This window comes from Seriola dumerili, unplaced genomic scaffold (assembly GCF_002260705.1).
Source record: "Seriola dumerili isolate Sdu_G_001 unplaced genomic scaffold, Sdu_1.0 BDQW01000002.1, whole genome shotgun sequence".
NCBI classification, from domain to species: domain Eukaryota; kingdom Metazoa; phylum Chordata; class Actinopteri; order Carangiformes; family Carangidae; genus Seriola; species Seriola dumerili.
The window spans coordinates 5256922-5277342 of NW_019174257.1; the positions used below are offsets into that span (position 1 = coordinate 5256922).

The 20421-nt window shown below is 39.3% G+C and overlaps 1 protein-coding gene across 1 annotated transcript; it reads right to left on the minus strand.

The window, feature by feature from the left end:
• Nucleotides 1-1356: 1356 nt before the first annotated feature.
• On the minus strand, nt 1357-20220 carry kif14 (kinesin family member 14). Its single transcript, XM_022769291.1, has 29 exons — nt 19157-20220; nt 18412-18666; nt 18166-18253; nt 17942-18040; nt 17578-17630; nt 17447-17477; nt 17031-17138; nt 16734-16850; nt 16280-16398; nt 15765-15937; nt 14032-14179; nt 13609-13672; nt 13256-13440; nt 12842-12944; nt 12492-12649; nt 12231-12378; nt 11898-12044; nt 11165-11297; nt 10399-10492; nt 10121-10262; nt 9146-9252; nt 7951-8051; nt 7578-7808; nt 7074-7261; nt 6413-6565; nt 5430-5552; nt 5153-5227; nt 3102-3252; nt 1357-2432 (listed from the first exon to the last, which is right to left on the minus strand). The coding sequence occupies exons 1-29, from the start codon at nt 20218-20220 to the stop codon at nt 2065-2067; spliced, it is 4926 nt and encodes a 1641-aa protein (XP_022625012.1). The 3' UTR covers nt 1357-2064.
• Nucleotides 20221-20421: the final 201 nt, after the last annotated feature.

Genomic DNA, 20421 nt, shown 5'->3' on the forward strand with positions numbered 1-20421 from the left:
TTTCGTCTTGTTAAAAACTTTTTTGCGCGTCTTCTCATTCCAATTGCGTAGTGTCAGTGAACGCAGCATTCAACCACTCCTTAAAGCGTTTCTTTTAATCCGGTAAATTTAAAGTTTACCGAAGTAGTTCTTCTCAGCTGTGCTCTATCAGTACAAGAGCCCTGGTAGTAGCCGTCTCCAGAGAGCATGAGGGGAGGATGCGGAGGAGGCTGCAGGGCGGAGTAGTGGGTGTAACCTGCAGCGAGCAGACGGCTAATAAAAGTAGGGTTCAAGGACCTCCAGGGGACTTTGAGTGGGTTCCAGTGGTCTAGTCAAGCTAGAGGCTTGCACAATGATGTAATACACCAATGAATGTGAATCCATTAATCAGCTTAGTGGAATCACCCTTTCCTGCTTCACTTAATGTGCAGCCAAGTATTATTCATATGTAGACTAAAATACGTTTTGTGTGTTTAGAAACACACTAAATGGTTTCATTTGAATGTGGGGTGACCTCAATGAGGTCCCAGGACCACCAAGAACTTACATAGGGCTTCCAGGGGCCCTAAGGTAGTCATTCTGAGGTAAGGTAAAAATTGTTTTGTTTCACTCTGCTTGTATCTCACCAGCTGCAAAAAGGAAACATTTCCTGTAAAATTATAGTCAAATGTGTACGACTTTTGACATAAAATCCCCAAAAATCAAAGGTGATGAGTGGTGTTGCACCCTGAAATCTATCAACAAGGAGTCCACCACGTAAAAGTTCTTTTTAGGCTAATGTAGTAGTTCCCCAAAATAGGGTCCAGGGACCACCAGGCAGTCCCCTGCCAATTATTACACCACAATCTTACATGCCTTAAATTAACACAGTGATATGACTGTAAAAAGATGGATTTACAGCTTTGTCAACTACTACTACTACAAGAAAGACAAATACAATCTTACCAGGTGTAAATTCAGAAGACAACATATAATAGAAGTAAATATGTACAGTATTTGTAACTCTGTGGCCTTGAGATAAAATTTCAGTATTTCGTTCTCTAAAAAGGTAGACCAATTAGGGAATGTGTATATGAATGTTTTGATAAAAACATTTAACATGTCTCACACTTTGTGCAGACTTTACTGTACTGCAGTGCGAATTGACATATAATCACTAGTAAAATCTTGTCATAGTAGTAGTCTTTACCAAGCATCCATGGTTTAGTGAACAGTGCTCTACAGTATGAAATTATTGGGTTCTTGTCAAATCAAGCCACATGATTAATTGCTGTAGTACAAGTTCCTATATTATTTTGACATATCAAATTTTTACCAAGTCTTACAGAAGACTAATAGGACGTAAAACAATCCTTTGTTAAAGTACATGTATTTAGAAGAAACCCTGAGTATACAAGTCTCGACTAAGTGCAAATTGTTACAGTATGCGTACAACATCCAAGAGCAAAGCTTTATGCAAATGTGAGTAAAACATGTCTTCATACAAAAATGGAGAGGAAGTTGTTTACAAAACACTAAGAAAGCAACTGCATGTTGAACTCTTGCATGTTTGAATTAATAAAAATGCAACATAGAATAATTTAGTGGCCTCTGAAAAAATATCGTACAACAGAGAAGGCCCGCCACCAGCACAAGTGAACATTTTCCGTACATACAAATACTTATCATTATTGTTTTTATCCATCATGAATAACTCTGTTAAACTCTACATATTCTGGTGACCGAAGTCTTTGTCCCCATGCAAAAATACCTTTAAAGAAGCAAATTCTTACCACACTTAGAAGAAAACCTCCAGTCCCTCAACACTAGTACTGCATTTACATCATATCAGAGGTGACACATGCCAACATGTAGTGAGCAGAATTGATTTAAAGTGTGAATATAACTGACTTGCGCTATGTTTGCTGCTTGTGATGTAAGGCTGGTGTACAAGGAATAAAAAAAAAAAAAAAAAAAGGTACCCACTTGTTATTACCAAAGTGTAGCTCAATTCAATGGTCTCTCCATGTCAGCAGTTAATTTTTTACAGTAAATCCTACATGATATGAGCACATCATAAAGAGTAACACATAGTGTAAGTACAAATTACACCCAGTGCGGGCTGCCTTTGGAGGACACACCTGGAGGTAGAGAGTACACTATCTTACTCACAACTCGATTTTTAAGAGCAGTGTGAGTGGTAGCACTCCCTTTAGTCAGGACTTCATCTTCTATACTCTTATCTGAAGCGGCAGAGCCTCTGCTCTCTTCTGCCTCTTGTTCGTTCCAGGGGGAGGACAGGGACTGCAGGGCAGAGTGGAGCTCGTCTCGTGCAGTCATGACGCTCTGAAGACAGGGAAGTTGTAAGGACAGCATCAATGCTCCCTCCTTGGAGAGACCACTGAGCAGCTCATTGACAGCCTTGGCAGACGAAGAGATCAGCTCTCTGCAGCTGCTTAAGTCTCTGTCTTTTCCTGGAAGGAGAAAGACAGTCAGGCAAGGGAAGTGACACATAAAGCAACAATAATCTGGTACATTTTGACTGAGGCTGCTTTTGTTTATGCTGGTCATGTTAAATTCCTTCATCGTGTCAGCCACTTTGTCAGCCAACCAACCATCAAAACTCTTATACACAAAATCTTCATTATTTATCCAAAACAAACCTGATATTATTATGGCAATAATTAAAACAAGTTTAAGCTTCGATTGGCTGAGACATAGGCAAAGGTTTAATAAAACCCAATAAACCCACGCCTGTTAGAGCACAACAGTTCATTATACATGCTGATGCAATATTGCATGAAGCAATTCAGTAGTTCTTAAACTGGTAAAGAATTTAAAGCAAGCAACAGCTTTCATAATTTGGTTCACAATACTGTAAAATAAACAGCAACATACTTGCTCTTTAAAAAAATACAATGTATTACTCATCTTGGCATTTTGCCTTTCTGTTTTATTGTACTGTAAATGTACATTTAGAAAATTGTCTTAATGAACTGAAATGGTGAAAGGCAAAAGCCTGGAAGAGCTCTGACCTTAGACATACTGTTTCTAATGCTTGTGATTTTGGAATGTTTCAGTGTAAGTCACTCTGGATACATCTCAATTAAACACCAAGGATCTGTATATGTCAGAAGCTTCACCTCGCAGTGCGGTAGACAGAGAAGAATGCAGCTGTCTGATGGCCTGGTTCAGCTGGAACAACTTGGTCGCTGTTGTTCTCAGTTTCTTCAAATGGGAAGCTGAAACCTCCTCCGCCCCTTCCTCCACCTCCTCTGGATTAGACTCTCCCTCCTGTTTAAAAACACCCCCCAAAAAATAATATAGATAGAGCAAATAAGCAGCTCCAAATGTAATGCAACCAACATTTGCATAACTAAGACACATGCATACACAACATAACATACCAATGGAGAATATATACTTTTATACAATATACCTACTAGACCGTCAATCACTGAGTAGCTCTGCGGTAGCATCAGTTTACTTGAGATCCTTGGCACATGAATAGTGACCGAGTGACTGTTACTCATCAAATTGCCTTATCCTAATATTCTCCAACTCCTCTTTCAACCAGGGACCTTTTTGTTATTTGCTTCAATTCTTTATATAGCCTAATGCCACTTAAGGATCATACAGATACATGCTAAGACACAATACCCACACAGTAGCAAATTATGTCACTCAATGAATGGGGCTTCCATGGCATCCTTTCCTATGATATAAACCTGATGGCCTCTTTCCCAGTTCACTACTGACAAAAGAAAATGCTAATGAATCATGCCATTTCCTCCAACACAGTGTGTCCAATCTTTAAGCTACATTTTAACTTCTTAAACTACTTAATCTTAAAATAATAATAAAAAGGCTAAGCAATTTCATATAACTAATTACAATTCTAACAATTATACCTTGAAAATTTGTTTTTTTCCCTCATCTATGCCAAAATTTTAATTTTGATATAAATGGAAAATCAACCCTTTCTGAAGAGCTGAATGAATGATAATGTCTGCTACAGTATCCACTCCACCCTCTTGATACTTTAGATACATTTACAGCCACAATCATGCATACGTGTAGTCCTGTTTCACATGATTTATTCAAAAACGTCATGAAAGTAGTTGTTTCAAGCTGTAACTCAGCTTTATTTGACTACAAATCCAGTGGATAGCAAAATGCCCCAGCGCCTATATGTGTCAGTGATTGGTTTTAACAAAAAAAAGCTGCTAGTTTGTGTGACTAAGATAACAGCAAACAAGCCTGTTAGCTGTGACTGATGCCACTTCATTCAACACATTCATTACCTGAAACTAACGTTAAGGGGCGACTGCAGCGAGATAAGCCTACAGAGCATTGAGCTTTATAGGAACCATAAAAGGCTGAGTGGCATCTTTAACGGGGCTGCGGTGGGAGTAGGTATTAATCTGTAACCTTTAAGCCTGTGTCAAGATGGAAGATTGTTTTTAACCTTTACATATCCAGGGAAGCTCTGCTGCCTGGGCTTGTATTCTGTCTTTCAGCCATGATCTATGCAAACAAATAGCAGCAGGTTTTGTAATGAAGCTGCAGATAGCTGATAGCTAATACCATTAATCAAATTCTTTCATTCTGACCATTAGTAATTAATTCACCTAGTATTAAATTACTGTTAAATTAAAGTATTCATCATGGAACAGTAAAGGGTGATAAATTATTTAGGCGAGTTATGGTTTTGAATATATAATTATACCAATAAGCTGTTCTTATATTACACCTCCACACAAACCTATGACTGACAATAAAATGTATCTGTTGTTGTAGTATAGTGTTCTAGTTAGTTAAAAACCTTTTGAATTTGTCAAGTTAATAATTCCAAGTCAGAAAGGTGACTACCAAAATAATAAACTTGTCAGTCCCATCTCAAAAGGAATGCCACAATACAACACTGTAATTCATACAGAAAAAACCCCTCTGATTTTTGCAGTATTAGCACCAGGAAAATGAAGAAAGCATCGTATGGCAGGAAAGCACTAAGAAGTTGTTGATGACATTTCTAGGGGGCAGCACAATCAATACCCAAGTAACATAGTAAGAAACATCAAGATGTAGTTTCTCTAAAATTTAATAAAACCTTCAAGACTTCAAGAGTGCAGAAGCTTTCTTATAATATTACCATAGCTCTTAGTTTGTAGCTGGCTGTGTTGTTGAAACTCACCGAAATCTGGCAATACATGTAGCTCTGAAGAGCACGTGCTAAATCAAGTGTCCTGGATTTTAGGCTCTGCAGGACCTGTAAGCAGAGGGGACAGTTATCAATGACAGCAACTTATTAAAAAAAATACTTATGTACACAATCACGGAACTTAGTAACCAAAAATCTGTTTATAAAATTGATCATGACAAACTTTGTGTGATGGGATGACTAAAGTAACATTTCCCTTTGACAAATAAAACAGGGAGGTGGACAAAAGCCAAAGCATTTTTTCTCTTACTGGATTTCTGGGATAGGCCAGCTGTGCCTCTCTTAGCATTTCCCTGGTGATGGTGAGGCTCTCCTCTAAGAGAGAGTGCACGCCTTTATTGGTCCCCTTCAGCAGACACATGGCCATTGATGGCTGAAAAAGACGTAATCATATAATAACATAAATCATATTTCTATTATATTTTTGATAGCAGTTCTCTAATCAATCAACGAAATCTACAAAACACAATAAACACAACAAACAAGATATCCCTGATGGTTTAGGATAGAGTATGAGAACTACAGCACGAACAATGCTATACAAAGATATGGCTTCCTCCCTGAAAACCCTTGGGGCTGTCTTTAGCTTAGCATCATTAATATGGGAATATTGTGAATATATGAGGCAGTCTGACCAAATAAAAACTGACAATATATTTAAATATGTAACGTAAAATCCAGTGGGTCAATGTGACTTTCAAGACATTTCATAATTTTATTAATTTTGTGGCCTTAAATTTTACAAATTAAAGACCTTTGAAAACTTTTTTTTATGGATCAGCATCTACCCTGTATATGTCTGTAATTATCTGATATCAGCCTACACATCTTTGGTGCTCATTGATCACTGATGTGTTTTTACACTACATTTCCCAAAGATCGCCTGTCAGACAAACCACCTCCAGCATTGGGAATCTTTTAAATTGGATTTTCTGTAGGTGAGTTTCTGGCAGTTTTTCTTTGTTTGGTTCAGTCATGCTGTTTGTCGCTGCTTATGATATACCCTGTGGTTGTTTTGACTCTTTTTTAGAAAGGGTAAAAAGAATAAATAAAAAAAAAAAACATATACAAATATGTGTAGATATAATCCCCCACCTCCTAATATCTTCCTTGCTCTGAGATCCACATAGCTAATATTCCATTCTCTAGTATTGTGGAGTGGGGGCTTGATTACAGTGGACCCCAGAGCCTTACCAGAGATAGTAGCTGCTGTGGTATTAATGGTGGTGTTACCTTGCCTGTGGCCTGGGCACCCAGCTCCATAGCATTCAGCGGCATGCATGTCACTGCCGCCAGATGGCCAAGTGCAAGCAATGCTGCATCCAGGCACTGACTGCTCTTTCTCTGTGCCTCCGTCACCATTGATGTGATCTCAGATTCACAACCCTGGATGGGGTAAAATTATCATTTCAGTAAACATCAAGTCAGCACAAACTAACAGCTTGAATTAAAATTGATTTAATAGTGAATCAATGTAAGCAAGCCAACAAAGTGGTCCACATAGTCTGAGGGGTCGGTAAATAAATTAAAATACTAGAGAATGTGGAAAATCAGAAGTGAGAGGGGAAAATTGTGTGTTTAGGTGCGGAGGCTGGTAAGGAATTTAGATTTACGTTTCATATATTCATGTTCTGTTTGGGGCTCAAGGATGAGAATTCCCTCCGCTTGGCCATTTCCATAGACAGAGCTCAAACAGCTCAGAGCTAAGACCCGTCAATCAATGCTCTGCATTTTGATTAGCTACCCCCTGCCCAAACTACTCTAAATTGAAAATCATTTTTCAGCTCAGATTTTGTACTCTTTTCAACTCATTTATATCCTGTACGTGCCATGAAAAGCACAATATAATGTCACTGTGTGGCCTTTATTACAGTGTAGTGATTTTTGTGTTTACCTGAATGAGCAGCTGAAAGAATCCTCCCATCTTCTTGACTTGGCTCTTGAGTTCCTCCGCGATGGTGTAGGGCAGGCCAGAGGAGGGTTTAACGCTGGCCAACCACTGCGTGGTAACAAACACTGCACTCTCTATGGCTGTGGTGGCCTTGACCAGTTGAGTCTGAGCCACCAAGTTACACACAAACACTGCAGGAGAAAAATCCCTTATAAAAATTTGTTTCAAAAACACCTACACAGTAAATCAGAAAACAAAGAAAAGGATAATCCTTGGCCTGAATGACTGGAAGAATTGATATGTCACCCCAAAAACATGAGCAATTTTTATCTATGTTCTTTGTGCAACGTCAGACAATTACATAGAAAAATCACATGCTATGTGATTTTTCTAGTCATGGCCTGTCTAAGTTAACTCTCTACTAACTTCGACTACCATTGAACTCAATGTACCACCAGTTTGCTCCTCTTCTCACTTGTTATACACAAAAATTAGGCTAAATCTCACCGTTTTCCTGACTGTTGTCATCCATGCTGTCATACAGGTCAGATATAGTTTGGACTGCCGCATACATCAGGTTCAGATCAGAGGCCAACCTGTCAGCCACACTCTCCTCTGTCCCAGTACAACCACGCAGACGGGCCACTGATTGACCAATCAGCTCCTTGCAGATGCCGGGCAGGGCAGAGTCTGTGCTGCTGGAATGGGTGGAAGGAGGTTTGGCAACACCCATCAAGCCTGGGACAAACACAGTGAAGAGATAGAGTGTGCAGTGATGGCCTCATTAAATATCATTCTTACAGCACTTTGTCACTGTGAATGTTCATTTCAATCAAAAAGCAAAAAATAAGTAAGTAAGTAATTTTGTTCTGTTCCTTACCAGCAGACTGGGAGGAGCCATTGTGGAGGCTCTGAATTGGATGTACCCGGATCTCGTATAGACGCCCTGAGATTCTTCTGCCCTTCAACAAACTCCTGCTCCTGATTCCAAACAAATCTTATTCAAAACCCTTTGAGTACCTTACCATGATTTTGTATTTACACTCACACTTTTTATGCATGTTGATGCTCTCATTCACAATGACTTGGTCCTCCGCTATACTGAGAATAAATTTGGTATGTCTTATTTCTATAATTCATTCACTGACTGGCATTTGCCCTTATTAAATGTAGGCATCTTTGACAGGCTTTGGACATGATTAAAGTAATCTGATTTTGAAAGTGTTTTTTTGCTAGGATGCAGGTTAAACTCATGTGTAAAAGGGGTTAAATGGAGTTCTGCAGGAGAATAAAATTATTACGAACAATCTAGAGGTGGAAAGGTCAATAAACAGCTATTACTGTGGCCATGAGGCTTAAACATGAGTTTAACAGAGTCAGAGAGAGAAAAAATAAGAAGGCACCACAGATCCGGTGCCATGTTTGATTTGGCTAGGTCTTCTGGTAGTTCAGGCACCACCAGAAGCACCATAAACATGCTTCACAAGAATAACAACAATGTGAGGGGAAAATGTTGGGGATCTGCATGTACCACAGGTGCTCTGTGTGTTTGGGTTATGTGTTCAAGAGTGAAAAACACAAGGACTTAGTGCCCTTTCCCTTTCTAAACCCCTTGGCCTGGCCTTTGTGGAAATTAAATTAATAAACAGAGGAAAAAGAATACAGAGGGAAATATTCTGTTGACAGGTTGGAAATCACATTGATGGAAATATGAAGACTTTGTAAAAATAACCAAAATCTTCCAAACTGTCTAAAAAAAGTGATTTTCTGAGTTCCTTACACATACCTTTCAACTTTCCATACACATTCATTTGCCTGACATATTGTTCACATTAAAAGGTGAGCACAAGAGCTGTGGAATTAAGACTCATAGGCTGTAAGGCAAAAGCATTTTATATCCAAGCCCTAGGCATCGTTGAAAGATAGTAAGGTGGGCTAAGAGATAGTCCGGTGACGTACAGTACCTCAGCAACATGCTATAGGTGTTTCTGAACAATTTTCTATCTAATGTAAATGTAAGGTGCTGGGATGGGGTATTGACAGATAGGAGGAGAGAGGAAGAGCTGGATAATTACCTTCGGCGCGAGAAGGAGGAGGTAGAAGCAGAAGAGGCCGATATATCTTGCTCCCACTCATCATCGGGGGCATAAAACACATCGTCATCTTTAGAAGTGGAATCCCCCTGCGGAGAGTAAACTATTGCTGACATGACCAGTCTCATTTACTCAACTTAATGAGAAGAGCACGGCAAAGTGATGCAGCATCTCTCTGCCAGGCATAAAACAGCCCATTCTACACTGTAAATAAGGTCAAACACTTGGGAAATTGGCAATTGCACTTGAGCTGATGTTGGATGGAATATGCAGAATGAGGAAGAGATAGGCTGGCTGACCGAATATGCTTCATTCAACAGACATCATCCATCAGCTTATTGGAGCACTGGTCCTTGGTAGTTGATGATAGTTTATCAGCTTCATCATTAGTCTACTCATTGCATCATTATGAGACCCTTAAGGGTGTAAATAGGTTTCTGATTTTACTAAACCTATAATTATTCTGATTCTATACTCAAGATCCAATAATACTGTCCAATAAAATGCCATAAAAATAGTCTATTACATATTAATCCATACTTACTCTTAATAACGATCAGGGGCTACTTAAGCTAATCTACGAAAATTGGCCGAAAGACTAGGAAACACCCTGGACGAGTCAAAAGCCTAGGACAGGGCCAAGATATTCACAACTCACACCTAGTTTCCAGTTCATGTGATCTAAATGTGTTTGGACAGGTGCAGAAAACTGGTAAACCACTGAAAAAAAAACATGTTCCCATAGCCTTTGCTCTTCTGACGGAGGAGATTATACCACTGCAAATCTGTAGCCCCAAATTCATGCTTATTTATAATAACTTAAAATCATAAAAAAAACTCTATTTGTAAAATATCAGTTCAGTTTTAATTAGTCAAGTGTCAGATTGTTCTTAATGTCTTTTAAGACATGAAAAAAAATCATAAAATCAAAAACGGGATAAGTGTTTTAAGACGAACCTGTTCGAGTTCCCTCATGGCAGCCATGTTGTTTTGGAACTTGTCCAGGGTCCAGAACGTGGAGATCCCCAGCTTTGTGTTTTGAACCCGCACCTGTAGCAAATCACCTTGCTCCATATTCTCATTGTCAAGGCTTTCATGTCTACAACAGAGGAGAGTCAAGGGATGATACAAAATCTGACTGTATTGATAATGTCAAGCTTGAAATAATACTGTAATTGAGGGAAAGTCTTGCAATAAAATAAGACACAAATCAATGACATCAACATTTTCATTACCTGCTGAAGACTGTATTTTTCTTCAGTTTAGCACTAATCTTATTGGCTTCCTCAATCATCAAGGACAACTTCATGGCATCCCACTGTGGAGAGACTGCAATACAGAAATGACACATTAATTACACCACAACCAACAGCCCTGAGCCTGATTTGATAGTACTAGATGAAAGGGGTTCACCATACTAGAAAAGTTCAAATACTCTTATATAGGTTCCCGAGTACACAACAGCAATATTGTTCATCGTTGGCCTGAGAGAGTGACACGTATATGGTATTGTAGGGACACGTCGACACAGCGGAGAAGAGTAGAGGAGTGGGAATTTTTTTTTTACAAAGATACATTTTCCTGTTTCCATGGAAGATATTTCTATTGAAATTTGTATTTATAGTCAATTCAATAAATAATAATAATGCAGTTTAGTGAGACTGAAATTCTTACTTTGCATTGTATAGTTTTATTGTAGATTAACCAATGACCATGAAAGCGGTTTACCACCTCACTACAAACTGCTAAATTACTTATGTTCTATAGCCTCACTACCTCCGTCCACCTATTCAACTGATGTTCTTTCAAATATTTATATCTGGACTTGCCAACACTCTATTCTAATGTTTCTTGCTTAAAATGACATATTCCACTCATTTAGAACTCCAATTATATGGTGTAATAATAATAATAATAATAATAATAATAATATTATTATTGGTGTATATTGTCACTATAGTTCCCAATTCCAGTATGTGGTTGAGACTTGAAAGATCTTACCATTTCGGGAAGTGTGGTTTTCCCTTAAAGCTCTTTTCTTTTGCATGTCCTCCAGCTCTTTGCTGATCTTTCTCTTCTCTGCCTCCAGGGCGTCAACAATCTTTGCTTGACACACACGGTGTTCCTCCATCGCCTGGAGTGAATCATGGTAATGTACACAACATTAAAAACCAGCAGGCCAGAACATTATGCCTAAAGCCAAGCTCTGCCACGACTCAAAACACATCCCAAATGGCCCATCAGTTAAACATAAAACCTGGTGTCAGCATATTTGCTTGAGCTTCTCAAGCTTGTTTTAGATGATCAGAAATCACGAGAATGAGCAAATGAAGGAGATGATCTCCTGTAGAGTGAAGTCTGAGGATCAAGAGGGAAAAATGCAGAAAGCTAACTGAAATAAGATGTTATTTCTCTTTTCTTAGATACTGCAGCTCTACTACCCACTAGCTTGGATCTCGGACTTCAGGCCAAATTGTTAGTACCTAGTAGGGCACAGTCTCTTTCAAAAGGGGTTTAGCTCACTAGTGTAAGATCAATAATTGAGAGCTCTAAAATTGTCAATATTCAAATATTTTGAAAAGGACATTGGACATTGACAGTGGGATGGAGCAAGTAAACTTTTTATAACGGAACAAATCCTGTCCAGCACAAGGACAACTTTCCAAGAACTTAAAATAGTCAAGTCAAGTGAAGAGGAAATTTAACATTCCCAGGCGTTGGTCTGTGTCCTGACCTGGGACTCCATGTGCAGGCGGAGGCGTTTCTTGTGTGTGTCCACCTCCTGTTCCAGCTCCAGCTTGGCCATCTTCAGCTCTGCCATTTGAGTGGCCACCCTCTGCTGGTCTAACTCCTGTTGATGTTTCCGCTGATTCTCCTCTGTCTAAAGAAATTATATTTTGGCATTACTCAATAGTGGTTGCACAATTTGAGAGGCTTTGAGGATATACGTAAAATTATACATGACAAGAACTATCCGATGTCACTGTAATAATGCAATCTAGTACACAAGGTTTAAGAATATATTGTATACTTATTTATTTCAATATGTGATTATAGTGTTATGTACCAGCTCTCTCTCCAGGACACGGATCCTGTCCTCATAAAGAGCCTTCTGATCATATAACTCCTTCTGAGCCACCTCCTTTGCCATCTGGATTCCCTGCATCATCTCCTCTTTCGCCTTCAGATGGGCTTCTTCAATTTCTGCCTCTAGCCTGCGACACACAAAAATGGCTTTAGGGGAAGTCTTACTTTAATTTTTAGTCTGCACATAAAAATGTTGCCCTGTGTTTTTTTGTTTTTTTTAATCTGGTCTTTTTTAACTTACTGAGCTCTTTGAGCCGCAAGTAGTTCATTTTTGGCAAATTCAAAATCTTTGTGTCCATCGCCTGCGCCTGTCCAACAAGATACCCGCATCCCAGACTGCACCTCTGCTGGATGGTTGAAGCGGAAGTAGTGGTCTCCACCCAGAATCACTCTGTCACCCTGGAAGCCAGATACACAAACATAGATGGGGAGAGTGAAATACATTTGTGAAACGCTTTGGTGAAACCAGCTGATTATATGTTTGACTTAAAACATGTAAAAAGAAAGTTATTGCCCAAATTTGAGTAACCTCATAGTATAAGGCAAAGCTTAACTTTTAGAAAAGGTAGAAGATCTTTCTGATCTACTTACATGATGTAGGACAGTGGAATCTGAGATGAGGTTCCCATTTACAAAGGTCTTGGCACTTTCCATGGGAGTGACGCTGATAGTACCATGGATGCTGGTTATGACACTATGAAAATAAAGAAATAAAAAAAAAGCACATCATTTAAATTGAAAATGAACATAGGTTATTAACCATAATGGCCAAACATTTTGAAAGAATTCATAATTTCTGTTACATTAATAAAAACTATTTATGTAAAGCTAATTTTAAGATCTTTTTTATGAGTAGTGGCTTATTTAACTTTTACATAGACACAGTGATTCTTTTCCTTACTGCATAGGTACACTTCTCACGTGTACAACTGTAAAGACTCTAAACACACTATTTATTCAACTCATCAAAACACCACTGTTTTCACATCAGCAATACTTTCTCACCAGTGTTGGTCCGCAATGAGGGCTCCAGTCAGCTGAATGTCATGGCTGGAACCAGACTTGAGCTTGCCAACTGTGGTTTTACCCTCTTTTATCATGTAGAGAAGCATCTCAGACAGCTGAGGATCCTCGTTCAGGTTCACCAGGTTGGGAAGGCGATTGTCCACTTTGAACGTCACACCTGCTTTCTGAGACCACACAAGAGCAAGAACATTTCTTCAGCTTATTACTTTGACAATTATTGTACTGTTGCAAAGTGTGGATGAGAGCCATGGCACTTAAATTAAGGTAAATTTACTATATACAAGAAGTTAAACAATAAATAAGACATAAATGTTCTGTTCAGAACAAATTACCTGCAACTCTTTGGTCTCCTCACGTTTGCGTATTTCAGCTTGTTCCAGTTTCTCTCTCCATGCCCTGTCAGAAAATATAAAAAGAAAACGGTAAAGCAAAACAAATCCCCTGTACAGAAAAAACAAATCTGAATTTAGTCTTTGTATATATGCAAAGATACATATGTAAACATATGTACATTGATGCTAAAATATTACTAATGTGACACAAGCAGAAATAGAAATAGAATGTAAAATAATATCAGCACATTCATGATATAACAAGGAATATGAAGAACTACTTGCTAATAGGTTTTTCTAAAGCGTGGAAAATCCACTACAGCTTTCACTATGATCCCCTAAAAAATGAGAATGATAATCACCGGGTGTGGTGCGTCAAATGAATAAAATTAATAAATTTATTATGATTGCAGTGATGCTGACCGGTTGGCCTCGACCATTTCTCTCTCTTGCTGACAGAGTTTGTTTCTCAGGGCAACAATCTCCTGCTGGAACAGCCTGACCCTCTCTGGTTCAATTCCCTGGGAGCTCGTCTGGGCTGCTCGCAGCTTTTCCACCTCCGCCTTCAGCTCTGAAACACACACAAAGTTTGTTTAAAATAAGGCTGATCAATTAATTGAAATATCATCAAAATCGCAAAATGGCATAAGGAAATATCCAAATTGCATGAGCTGCAATCTTTTGATTAAGGTAAAATGTGTCACAACATACATTGAGGTGTTACAGAGATGCCCCAGCCTACAAATCGTGCTCTGCAGACGTAAGGGAACATGCCTGTTTAGGACAGAACCCAGCAAAAATCACATTATCATGTATATTTTTTATTTTTTCCAGTAAAAATGAAATAAAAAAAATCCCAATAAAATTAAGACTCATATCGCAATCATAATATCTGTCAAAATAATCGCAGATGATTGTTTTGGCATATTGTCCAAATACTTCATGTAGCTAAATTTTGTGTAGCAGTTTTGAACAGATATAAAATTAGATGAATACCAGTCAATATAAAATTGCAGGAAGTTACATAAAATTCCTGACAATGTGTTTTAAGGTCTGGCTTTCACAAAATCTGAATATTTCTGTGGCCTCTGTTAAAGATTTGGCCAACATTTTCAGTTATTGATAACAATTTACTGAGCAGCATTGACCTGATTTGTAATGTTAAAGTCATATTCACTTTGAGCGTCTCCCACAGACAGGCGACGTGAGAGAAATCCACAGCAAGAGCTCCCCTTAGTGCTAAAAACCTCAAACAGCAGCACAATCATCTCATGAAAAATAATACTTGTATGACAGTTAGCCGCCATGTGCAGCTGACAGTGCATAAATATGGCCTGGAGGCAAGGTTAGGGCCAAGCCTTAATTGAACTGGGTAGTACATAAGTTGGTGATGGATAGATGGGCAGACAGGGCGGTATATGGGAGAGAAGGAGAGGGAAGATCAAGAGCAAGACACAAGTAGTAAGACAGACATGCACATGTAAAAGAAAGAGAAAGATATACAGACAGAGACAGTGAGACAGAAACAAAGAAGCAGATGAGAGCAAGACTGAGAATGGATAACAGTGTGATTGAGTTTATGTATATGCATGTGATTAAGTTACTGATGATACTGGGATTGTTAAGAAGTACCCTCCGTGGTTTTAAAACTTGACTTTGTGCTGTGAGGGTCTTCCAGTGCACAAATACTGTTCACACCTGTGATAACAGGAGTCTGGGCACAGAAAAGTCATCTTTGGTTTTCCTTGTGAATAAGGACATGCAGGTGTTTGCTGTTTGTGTGGAATGGCAGATGTTCAGGTTCAAAAAAGAAGAAAGATGTCCTACTGTCCATGAATGTGCACAGGTGAAAGAACTTTTTTTGACATCAAAATTGTTTTCTCAATGGAGAAAGGTGTTAGTCTTGCTCCACGTTCCCTTCTGTTGTAGTCACAGAGGTCACATCCATCTTTTTTTAAATCTCAAACTCACATTAAGGGGGTCAGGCATATACAAACGGGTTCACAAACATAGTGATAAAACATAATGAAACTATTAACTTTTACTACAATTTAGGTTTAGACACGTTAAAATACTGTATAAATAGACAGGTTTAAGAAGCTTGTTGCAGTTAGTTCAATTGAGCTTTTGGAATGTGAATGTTTTGAGTGTCTGACCTCTGATGAGCTTGGCGCTGGTGTCCTCATTGACCTTGGCCACATTAATGATTGTTCGGGCCTGCTGGGCATAGCGCAGAGTGCTTAGGCTTTCCTCCACATTGCTGCCTGCCGGGCTCAGTGTGGCGATCATAGCCGTCTTGGAGTTACCTCCAAGACTTTCTTTTAACAGCCTGCGGAGGGAAAAAGTGAGGATCATGCTCCTAAGTTGGAAATGCTCATTGGGTCAGAGATCTGCACAGTGGCTGTGGGTTAGAGAAAAAGTTTTGATTAAAATTGAATTGATTAATGATGAATTTGATTAATTAATCAGTTAATGTATTCTTATTCCTAGAAATCTGTGTTCGATGTGTATATACCACACACAACTTTAGTACACTGTGTGAAACTGTGGACAAACTTTGTTAACTTTATGTTTCTTAATTTGAAAAATAAAACTAATAAAGAGAGCTTACAAAAAAGTAAACATTGTATTCTACAACAGCTATATGTGTACAAGCATACTGAACTCTCACCATGTGAGGACAGACTCTCTGTATGGTATGAAGACCTTCTTCCTGGTCAGTGCCTGTTCAGACAGGGCAGAGATGACCTTTCCAAGGGTAAGCAGGGATTTGTTGATGCTAGCACCCTCCTATAATGATACAGGAAATGCCTTGTTTTGAATTAGGGTACATGCAAATACAGTTACAAAAAAGCAATGCTGGACTTAACCTCAACTTACTATAAGAACATTCATTTGAGTCTGCAATATAATTACATTGGCCCTCATGAATAACAGGGCCCAAAGTGAATTTTTATAATGACAAATACCTAGAAGCAAATATCATTTGCTTGTGGTATTTGCATATACTATCTGAGAAAAGGAAAAAATACAGATATCCAATTAACAATGGATATGAAATGCAGAAAAGTCAGTTCTATGTATGAGCAGCAATAACCAGGGTGTGTGTGTGTATGTGTATGTACCCTGAATCGGTCTCCACTTGTCTGGGCTGAGTTACAGCGTTCGCTGCCTGCCAAGTCCACCAGGTTGATCCTGCTAGTGATACTGTGGTCATGTTCCTCATCCTCCACAAACTCTGTCTGTGCACAACACACACAGATGATTAGATGACTAGATGTGTAAAACTTGACCAAAACACATGACAGCCGAAGTCTCTGTATCTCTGAAGAATTCATTGTAATTATATAAAATATGTCAGACTTTACTAGGAAACATTTTGTTGTGTTTGCTAATGATACAGTTAAGTCAAGAGGCCATACCTTGGTCTGGGTCATAACCAGAGTGAAGACAGAGTGAGATCTGGAGCTCTTGTCGTTCATTCCTGTAGCTGCTGTGGCTCTCTGCTTGTTGCCCAGCTCCAGCCATCCCTAAACCAGAACAGTGTGAATCATAACTGAATCTCTCATGTGATATCGGCAGCATTATTTTCTTACCATGCTACCCTTTGGATATACAGTATCTTTGAAGCTCAGCACTTATCACCATGTTGTGCCTGCACTGTACATTCAAGACATTATGATTCAGTCAAACGGGATGTCTGTACTTCATCGTGGCCTCTAAATCTACCCAACACTGAGTCTTGACTTGCTCAATCATTCAAAGTTGTTCAAAAGAGCATTAACTAAAGGACAAGGATCTGAAAGAAGAAACTATCTTGACTGCAGTTTCAACCTACCTGAATGTCATTGTAGGAACTCACAACATTCCTGTAAGGAAATAAAAAAGTGAGCAATTCTGCAAATCGCATCATTCAAGAATGTTCTTTTGGCCTTTATTGGAGGCCAAAGAAAGAAAGGATTTTCTTACGTAGAAAGCTCAGCGACATAGGGACCATGGACTGGATGTTCCCTCACCCTCAGCTGGAAACACAAATCAACTGGGTTTTATCTTGATGGATTCATAGGTTATTATACTTCATATGCATCTCAGAAATAAGACATATTATCAAGTAGAAGTAGTTTCATTCTATCTTGATAGACAGGAAAGTATTTCCATTCTAAGCTGGACAGCATACTGATTTATCTGAATAGGTATAAGCCAATTTTCCTAACTCCCAGCAACAGTTTTACAATAAAATCTTAAATTTAGGATGGGTTATGTGTCACAGTAAAAAATTACCATTACTTCACTGGTTTATGAAATGTATTTCAGTCATCTATAAACTACTTACTGGCATCCTCCTTTGGTTAGGCTCATCTCTGGTGACAAGGAGATCATGGATCTTCTCATTGTACACTTCAAAGTAGCTCATCTCTACATGGCATTTCACCTGAAATATAACAAGCCAAATGGGTCATTTGATGAGTCATATAAGTGTTATACACAACCTCTAGATTTTCAAAGTAAAACTGCCTTAGAAAAATAAAAATAAAATTCTTCTATGTGACGTTTTACCTCTTTATTTTCCATGGAGGCCAATCTAGAAAAAAGTTCACGGCAGAAACGTGGGATAACTCCTGCCTCTTCTCCAAAGCCCATCATCCTGCAAAACAACAATTTTAAAAAAGTCAAATTGGCAGCTGATATATTTTAATTTCAAAAACATCATGCATTTTTAAGACCAAAAGATGTGAGGAGATGAGAGGAAATTGATTCAATGGGAAAGGATGACTGTAATAAACTAAAAACAAAAATACTTACGTGTATGACTTCCCTGAGCCTGTTTGGCCATAAGCAAACAGACAGGTGTTGAATCCTTCAAAGGCCCTCAGTAGCAGAGGTTTGGCCAGGGTCTCATACACCGTCTGCTGGCTGGCAAAGGTGGGGTCACTCTCATTCACCGAGCAGAAAGAGAAGTCATAGATGAAGGAGTAGCTCTGTTTGGACTCTGGATGTTGGACAACAGTCTCCTGGTCGTTCATGAAAATGACCTGCAATGGCTTCTCTGCCTTCTCCCTAAACCAGAGCAGAAATATTCAAACACATTATCTCAGGTAAGAACTTATATCTGAACACTTCCATAAGATAAAAATGTAAATTTTTGTTGCTTGGTGGTTTGATGGTCATTTTTCAGGTCAGAAAATTCCCATACAGATTGCTTGTTTTCTCTAACCAAAAATCCAAAACCTAAAGAATATATATTTTTTTAATTATTTCATTACATTTACTATCACATAAGGCATAAAAAGCAGCAAAATCTCAATAATACATTTTCATATTCCTATATGATGTTACATTTGTCAGCTTTACCAAAACTTCTGAGACATAATAAAATTCACTGTCTTTGCATGTCAAGGAAACACTGGAAAATCAGTTTAGTCACACAAGATCTGATTAAACTGTACCTTGGTTCATAATTATTGGAGTCAGCAGTAACTTTTGTAGACCCACTCCCTAACCAGCTGACAGATATCACATCAGTTAAGGCGAGCATTGCATTACATACCTGGCATTGAAAGGGCGGACACGGACAGCCACAGTCACTGCGCTATTTTCCATCTTAAATGAATCCTGCTGCTTCAGAGCCTCACTGGGACGAGACAGTGCCTGCTCAGTAGGTGCTGGAGCAGGAGTGCAAGTCCTGGGCTGGGTCACATCCCCCTTTTGGCTTGAAGTGGATGTCTTCCTCACCTGCTGCGCAGCGTTTGGCTTGTGCACACCTGCTGACGCCTTGCTGACTCGAGGAGCTGGGACAGGTTTATTGTCTTCAGCTTGCTGTACTCGGGATTTAGGCCTTTCTAGACTTGCGGACTTGACTGCAACTAGTTTAGGGGCTTCTTTCCCTGCCAGCCTCTCGAACACGTCTCTCTTGGCTGCGATTTTCTCAAACGGGGTCTTTTTGGTGGGGGTTTTAAAGGTATGGGCCTGGTCCTCTAATTGCCTAATTGTGGAGGAAGAAGAAGTGGAAGGTGTCTTGCTGTGCGCTAACCTCCCCTGGGTTTCCACATGAGCTGCAGTTTCTCTGGCTCTGCTCTTAGAGGTTGCTTCTCTTAAACTCATAGACCTGAATAAACTAGGAGCTCTACCATTAGGTTCACTGAGGACTTTCGGCGTTGGCTGCAGGCCAGTACCGCTGACCCCACGCTGCCCCTGTGCACTTTTATCCATGGACGGAGTCCTGGTCCTGCGCTGCAGGGTTAGTCTCTTCTCCGGAGCTGGTGTGGTATTCTGGCTGCTTTCAGCTATGGTTTTCTCCGCTGTTTCAGCCCCGGTCTTTCTCCTTGACCGCCTCTGCAGGGTGAGTCGGCCACGGTAAGGAGTCTGCTGCCCGCTGCCACTTTTTGAAAGCGCAGAGATGACATAAGTCCTGTTAACCTGTCGGCTTTTATCAGATGACCTGTTGTCTTCACACGCAGAGGCTTCAGATGTTATATCACTTTTTCCGAGTGTTGTGTCTGTTGCTTTTCGCTCTGCCAGGCGCTCTCTGCCCGGTGTCTTGGACGATGTCGTTGACATTAGATGGTCATAATAAGCAGTATGTTTCCTCGCTTGTACACTAAATAACGACATAGCTGCCGGCTGCTAAAAACAAAAACGTTAAGTTGAATTTACGGGTTAGCTAAGTACGCAAACGATAATTCCACTCAGGCAACTACAACACTACACGACATGAAACATGTGTAAAACGAACGCAACTAAAACTCCCCATATCAGTTAAAGGTGAAAATAAATGCATGTGAATAAAATATAAGCTGTGTCCAAGCTAACAGA